Source organism: Rana temporaria, chromosome 2 (genome assembly GCF_905171775.1).
Source record: "Rana temporaria chromosome 2, aRanTem1.1, whole genome shotgun sequence".
Classification (NCBI taxonomy): Eukaryota; Metazoa; Chordata; class Amphibia; order Anura; family Ranidae; genus Rana; species Rana temporaria.
In genome coordinates, this window is record NC_053490.1 from 136,695,233 (window position 1) to 136,702,672 (window position 7,440).

General features: G+C 41.5%; 1 protein-coding gene across 1 annotated transcript; it reads left to right on the forward strand.

The window, feature by feature from the left end:
• Positions 1–746: 746 nt before the first annotated feature.
• LOC120929572 (tubulin alpha-1A chain) lies at positions 747–6,776 on the forward strand. Its single transcript, XM_040341162.1, has 4 exons — positions 747–870; positions 3,325–3,547; positions 5,118–5,266; positions 5,578–6,776. Exons 1-4 carry the CDS (start codon positions 868–870, stop codon positions 6,556–6,558), a joined length of 1,356 nt encoding a protein of 451 aa, XP_040197096.1. The 5' UTR covers positions 747–867; the 3' UTR covers positions 6,559–6,776.
• The last annotated feature ends 664 nt before the right edge of the window (positions 6,777–7,440 follow it).

Here is a 7,440-nt window from a genome sequence, read left to right on the forward strand (position 1 = left end):
TGAAACAATTTTTTTCCAAAAAAAAAGGCGTTTGAAAAATTATTGCTCAAATAGCGTGCAAGATAAAACGTTTCAATGACCGTCGTTTTATTCCCTAGGGTGTCTGCTAAAAAAACATATATAATGTTTGGGGGTTCTGCGTAATTTTCTAGCAAAAAAATTATGATTTGTACATGTAGGAGAGAAGTGCCAGAATAGGCCCGGTATGGAGGTGTGTATAACTGCCCTGTATGGAAGTGGTTAAAAATGTCAGTCACCTGTCTGAATATAAAGCTCCTTATTCCTGTGCTGAGCTGTAGGTTACAGGAATGCCCTGTATTCTGTCTTCTTCTTTCCCAGTACAGATGTGTGAGCTGGCAGGGAATGTACAGGTGATGTCTGATCTATACATACATGTATATTATAGGGTGGGCGTTAACCATTTCCTGCATGCACAGCCCATAGCTAATCACCCCTCAATGCCCATGCCCTGTCTGTCTCTTTGTTTTCCCGCCTCCTATGGTGATGCCAGAGACACCATTTTCCGGGATGGGATGATGGGTGGCCAGGAGAATGGTCCAGCCCCTCTTTGTCCCACTAATAGCATGCATCTTCCTAATGATGGGCGGCGATCATTACCTCATCCGTTCACAGTCCAGCCAATCGCAGCCCCGATCTCCCGGCGCCTGCAAGCCGTCGGAAATGTCTGCTCCAATGAGAAATCCGCCAGCCCGGTTTCCATAACGACAGCATTGTATATAACGAGCAATGTAGGACCATGTGTTACAAGTTCTCTTACATCGACCTCCTTAGAGTCGTACTGTAAGAAGGCATCCATCCTTCTCCTCTCCTCCTTCCTCTCACCCTCTGCTCAGCATCACAGCAAGCATGGTAAGGACCACTCCATGGGGGGTGTGAGGAGGGAGGGGGGGGGGGATGGGGAACAAAGAACATGCTTTGTTTGTTTAGATCTTCTCTCATCAGCATGGCTGCTTGTAGATGGGGAGGAAAGCATCCTTCTAACAATACAGGGCCGTGGCTGCATTCCTCAGCTGAGCCGCAAGGGGGGGGGGGGGGGGCTTTGTCTTGTAGTCCCTCCTGTCATCCGATGCTGACATTTCTTCATGGGGTGTCATTCTTATATGACTTATGATCTGCTATTGGATCTGTGATCCCTTATATGACCTGTGATCAAGTATATTATGTGTGATCTGGTACTGGATCTGTGATCAGTTATTTGATGAGTGATTAGTTATATAACTGGTGATCTGGTATTGGATCTGTGATTAGTTATATGACTTGTGATCTGGTATTGGATCTGTGATCTGGTATTGGATTTATGATTCCTTCCTATGAATAGTACTGCTGTCTGTCCCATGCACCTTCTAACACATATTCTAGAAGCAGTGACATTGCCCAGAGACTGTTTCATGTCATTTTTGTCTATGACTTGTGATCTGGCATTGGATCTGATCTGGTATTGGATCTGTCATTAGTTATATGACTTGTGATCTGACATTGGATCTGTCATTAGTTAAATGACTTGTGATCTGTCATTAGCTATATGACTTGTGATCTGACATTTGATCTGTCATTAGCTATATGACTTGTGATCTGTCATTAGTTATATGACTTGTGATCGGACATTGGATCTGTCATTAGTTATATGACTTGTGATCGGACATTGGATCTGTCATTAGTTATATGACTTGTGATCTAACATTGGATCTGTCATTAGTTATATGACTTGTGATCTAACATTGGATCTGTCATTAGTTATATGATTTGTGATCTGGTATTGGATATATGACATTTACTGCTGCCTGTCCCATGCACCTTCAAGCACATATTCCAGGAGCGGTGACATTGCTCAGACACTGTTTCATGTCATTTTTGTCTATGTAAGTGCATGTCTGGAGCTTTGCATACCACGCCCTGTCCTCTGAGACCACATCCAGCTCTGAGCTCCATTCCAGCACAGAAGCACTCACATTTTCCTGGCTCTAACCCTCTCCCATTAACCCTCCATGGCCATGGGGATGTGCAGGCTGCTGATGACAGCTTGTCTTCGTTCAGTTATAATGACAATCTCATGGATCTCACACCTGTAAGAATGTATCACTGTAGCAGCATTGACTGGAAGATCAGGCATAGAATACTCCTCGTCTGGGTAATAGCTGTGTGATGGGTATGTGAGACAGAGCATGGCATGTGAATGGAAGTTTTGTCTGCTTGCCTTACCCTCCCATCTGCCAGTATGAGGTCAGAGGACATTGTGAAAAGAGGAGGAGATCGGTCTATGGAAGAAGAAAGAGTATCAGCTGTTTTTAGCATGAAACAATAAAATAAATTCATTTCTGGTAAGGATTTGTAGTTTTTTTTATATGACCGGTATATAATAAGCTGGCATGTTTGGGGCTGGTAGTAAGGTAAATGGGGAAGGGAATGCCAGGGGAATCACACACCCACATACAGTCATTCACAAAGATCTTACTGCTGCAGTGGGTGTGGCATCAGCACCAGCCATCTCCATTTCTCATTGTTTTACCTAAGACCTTAGAAGGATCATATCCTTGTGACATCAGGTATACTGCTGGATTGATGGATCGTTTATATTTTTTTATATGTATATAAATATACATATAAAAACATTTATATGTATATATATATATATATATAGATATAGTATATGCTTTTACACACACATATTTTTATATATATATATATATATATATATATATATATATATATATAATATAAACAATCTTATATACAATCACAAACCATAATGCAATGCACAATGCACAAGTACCTTTTTACATTTATGGTCGGAGCCCTATGTCCGATACGGATATGAACAAGATAGATAGATAGATTTAACATAAGACTTAACACATGAAATAGACCTGAAGTGTGCCCTGATCTGATGGACGGTATGCCAAGATAAGGGGGCATACCCAAGATTAGAGATGAATATTTTGTGGAGAGAAATGAATTTGAGAAATGCCCTAAAAAGGGGATGGGAGGGTGGGTATCGCTCACAGGAAACCAACAATGACCACATGTGAGTGAGCTGGTTAAATACCCCCGGGCTCCTCCCATAAATTTAGGCCAGCATACTGGCATTGTTACATATTCTTTAAATATTGTCAGAAAAAAAGAGGGCGGAAAAGGAAATCAGCTAATTTATGACTACTTTCCTTTTCCTGGCATTTGCATAAAAGGTTCCCATTGTAAAATGGAAGTGGCTTATAAACAAATTATGTTTTTATTACGGTATAAAGAGCTATTAAACAGAACACTGAAACTAATCAGCGACAACCTTTTTCTCTGTTTCCTGTGCAGCGTGAGTGCATCTCTATCCACGTTGGTCAGGCTGGTGTGCAGATTGGTAATGCCTGCTGGGAGTTGTACTGCCTGGAACATGGCATCCAGCCTGATGGGCAGATGCCCAGTGACAAGACCATTGGAGGAGGGGACGATTCTTTCAACACCTTCTTCAGTGAGACTGGAGCTGGCAAGCACGTCCCTAGGGCTGTCTTTGTAGACCTGGAACCAACAGTCATTGGTAAGAGCCTTCTCGCTTGGCTTGTGTAGAAAAGGACAAAAGGCAATATCGTATTGTTACAGCGATTTGTATTTTATTGTATATATGTATATATTAAAAATACAAAACAATTATCAAATTATGTTCACCAAGGTTAATGTTGCATTACATTAATAAATATACTTTATTTGTAGCCTCTTGAACATTTATTTGTAATATCTAGACTTGGAGCATTGTAGAACACTGGAGGATTTATAAATACTCATCATATCACATCAGTGCCTAGTAACGGCAAAACAAATAAAGCCCGTTCTGCAAATATGTGATCTTGCCTTATGTGTGGTTAATTACTTAAATTAGAAATGAAAGGTACATAGAAATAAAAATTTGTCTTGCATAAAAATAAGAAACTTCTGACCGTAACAGTGAATTATAAACAAGCATTAATTTTTTTCATTAAAAAGAAGAAGAGTATGAACTTTTTACTATGGGCACCACCTGCACATTCATTGTTGCATTCATATCAGCCCTATTATTATGTAGGTGTTGTCCCAGTATGTGTATCTCTAAACACAGTGCACATTGTAATAAAAGGAAGGGTTTCTACAGTTATAAGATTACAGTGATAGCTTTGTAAACTCATGATGTAGTTTCTGGTTAATTGGCAGTTTTATGCCTACATTTCTTTTATATCTCCAGCTTTGTGGCAGGAATCCACACGTCTGGGGCTTCTGGGCACTGCTGTCTGCCTCTATATAACAAATACAATTAAAAAATATCCACAATCAGAATTAATTTAATAAAACTGTAACATTAAAGGGTCAGCAAGAGTGATTATTTTTTTTTACAGCGGAATTTTTGTGGACTGACTCAACCCCTGACTTCTCATATATATTTGATACTCCATCACAGATCTGTCTGCCAGAATCCCCAACTGTTCCTATTCACCTAAGAGCCGGTTCACACTGGGGCGACGCCGCCTGATGAGTCGCGTCTCATTCTATGCAATAGAACCGTTCTAATAGAAGCGACGCAAGTCGCTCCGACTTAGAAAAAGGTTCTTGTACGACTTCGGGGGCGGCTCGGGGCGACCTGCATTGACTTCTATACAGAAGTAATTTTGCTAATCGCCTCTGAAGTCGTCTTGCAGAGTCGCCCCCGAAGTCATGCCGCCGCAGTGTGAACCGGCTCTAAAAGTTTGGGGGTTATTCTGTTCACATTTGTGTGTTACATTGCTTACTGTTGTATGCGCAAAAATATAAAATAAATAAAACATCCACCAGGGACAGTGGGACTTCATCATAGTGGACACAAGAACTGAAAAGTAGAGATCTCACCACCACAGGCCCTAAAAGATATTAAAAAGCAATCTTGTGGTTTTTGTTTTCCGGCACCTGCCAAAAATAAAAATATAAGGTTAATGTTAATGGTCACTTTAATCAAAGTAGATAAAGAATATAATATTCAATTATTGATCTAATGCCTATCCCAACACTCTTTTCTTTATGACAGATTCCCTCTAAGCCTTGAGCTAGTGCTCAGTATGTAAGTGTTCTTTTCATTTTCACTTGAAGCTTTCCCTTTCTTGCAGACGAGGTACGCACAGGCACATACCGACAGCTATTCCATCCAGAACAGCTAATCACTGGAAAAGAGGATGCTGCTAACAACTACGCGCGTGGTCACTACACAATTGGCAAGGAAATCATTGATCTGGTGCTGGACAGGATCCGCAAACTGGTAAGCTTAGACCTTTATCATGCACTTATATACAAAAATGGCTTACTTGAAGTACATCTGATTCCATCAGTTTACACTTTGCTGGGAGCTTATGGAATACAGTAACTGTAACCTGAAAGTTATGCTGACCCACAACATTAAAACCTAATTTATCTATCAATCTATAGATCTCTCTGAAAGTTTCTCTTTCTGTCTTTTCTTTGGTTTTACAAAATGGTAACATGTTAATTTCTGACATGAAGGTTCTTTATGCTCCTAGGAATATTATACATTATTACATGTATTATTATACTCTTTTTATTTATCCACAGGCTGACCAGTGCACAGGTCTTCAAGGTTTCCTGGTCTTCCACAGCTTTGGTGGCGGTACTGGGTCTGGCTTCACCTCCCTGCTGATGGAACGTCTCTCTGTTGATTATGGGAAGAAGTCTAAGCTGGAATTCTCCATCTATCCAGCTCCCCAGGTTTCAACAGCAGTTGTTGAGCCCTACAACTCCATCCTTACCACTCACACAACACTGGAGCACTCTGACTGTGCTTTCATGGTGGACAATGAGGCCATATATGACATCTGCCGTAGAAATCTAGATATTGAGCGCCCCACCTACACTAACCTTAATAGGCTCATTGGTCAGATTGTGTCCTCTATTACAGCTTCTCTCCGATTTGATGGAGCCTTGAATGTAGATCTGACAGAGTTCCAGACCAACTTGGTGCCCTACCCTCGTATCCACTTCCCTCTTGCCACTTACGCCCCAGTTATCTCAGCTGAGAAAGCCTACCATGAACAGCTTTCTGTAGCTGAGATCACTAATGCTTGCTTTGAGCCAGCTAACCAGATGGTGAAATGTGACCCACGCCATGGTAAATACATGGCTTGCTGCCTGTTGTACCGTGGTGACGTGGTCCCCAAAGATGTTAATGCAGCTATTGCCACCATTAAGACCAAGCGTACCATTCAGTTTGTGGACTGGTGTCCTACTGGTTTCAAGGTTGGTATCAACTATCAACCACCAACTGTTGTACCAGGTGGTGATCTGGCCAAGGTACAACGTGCTGTGTGCATGCTGAGCAATACCACTGCTATTGCAGAGGCCTGGGCTCGATTGGATCATAAGTTTGATCTTATGTATGCCAAGCGTGCCTTTGTGCATTGGTATGTGGGTGAGGGTATGGAGGAGGGAGAGTTCTCTGAGGCCCGTGAGGACATGGCTGCCCTGGAGAAGGATTATGAGGAAGTTGGTGTAGATTCTGTGGAAGGAGATGGTGAAGAGGAAGGAGAAGAGTATTAAATGTCAAAACGGTGCTGCTTTTCACAGGGAACAACAAAACATCTGAGAAACACACATTTCTTTACTCAGCCAGTTCATTTGTGTGTAGCAACTTTATTTTCCAATGTATTTTTGCTGCATTTAACTGTTCTGGTCCAAAACACTTGAAACTCGATGACAGATCCAGTCAGTGCATTTCTGTTTTGGGTTTGTCAATAAAACATTCCCTGTCTTATGTATTTATGTGTTATATGTGCATTCATTTCAATTCCATTTTATTATATTGCCATACAAAAAAGTATCAAAGAAAACAATACGTAGTGGCATGATCAGAAAAAGAGATAGAAGTACGATTTATATATTTTATTATGGGCTACACAAAAATCTAACTCTTCACGATTCTTTATAAACACATAGGGCCAGATCCACGTACCCTGGCGCATATTTCCGTCGGGCGTAGCATATCTCTGATATACTACGCCGCCGTAACTTACTTTTTTTTTTTGTATCCTCAAAGAATGAGCACCGTAAGTTACGGCGGCGTAGTGTAACTTTGGCTGCGTAAGGGCGCGCAATTCAAATGGATGTGATGGGGGCGTGTTTATGTAAATACGTCTTGACCCAACGTAAATTACGTTTTTTTTTCAACTGCGCATGCGCCATCCGTGGGGGTATCCCAGTGCGCATGCTCGAAATTAAACCGGAACAAGCCAATGTTTACGACGGTGACGTCATTCTACGCAAAGCCCTATTCGCGAACGACTTACGCAAACTACGTAACGTTTTCAAAATTTGACGCGGGAACGACGGCCATACTTAACATAGGATACGCCTCATATAGCAGGGGTAACTATACGCCGGAAAAAGCCGTACGCAAACGGCATAAAAAAATGCGCCGGACGT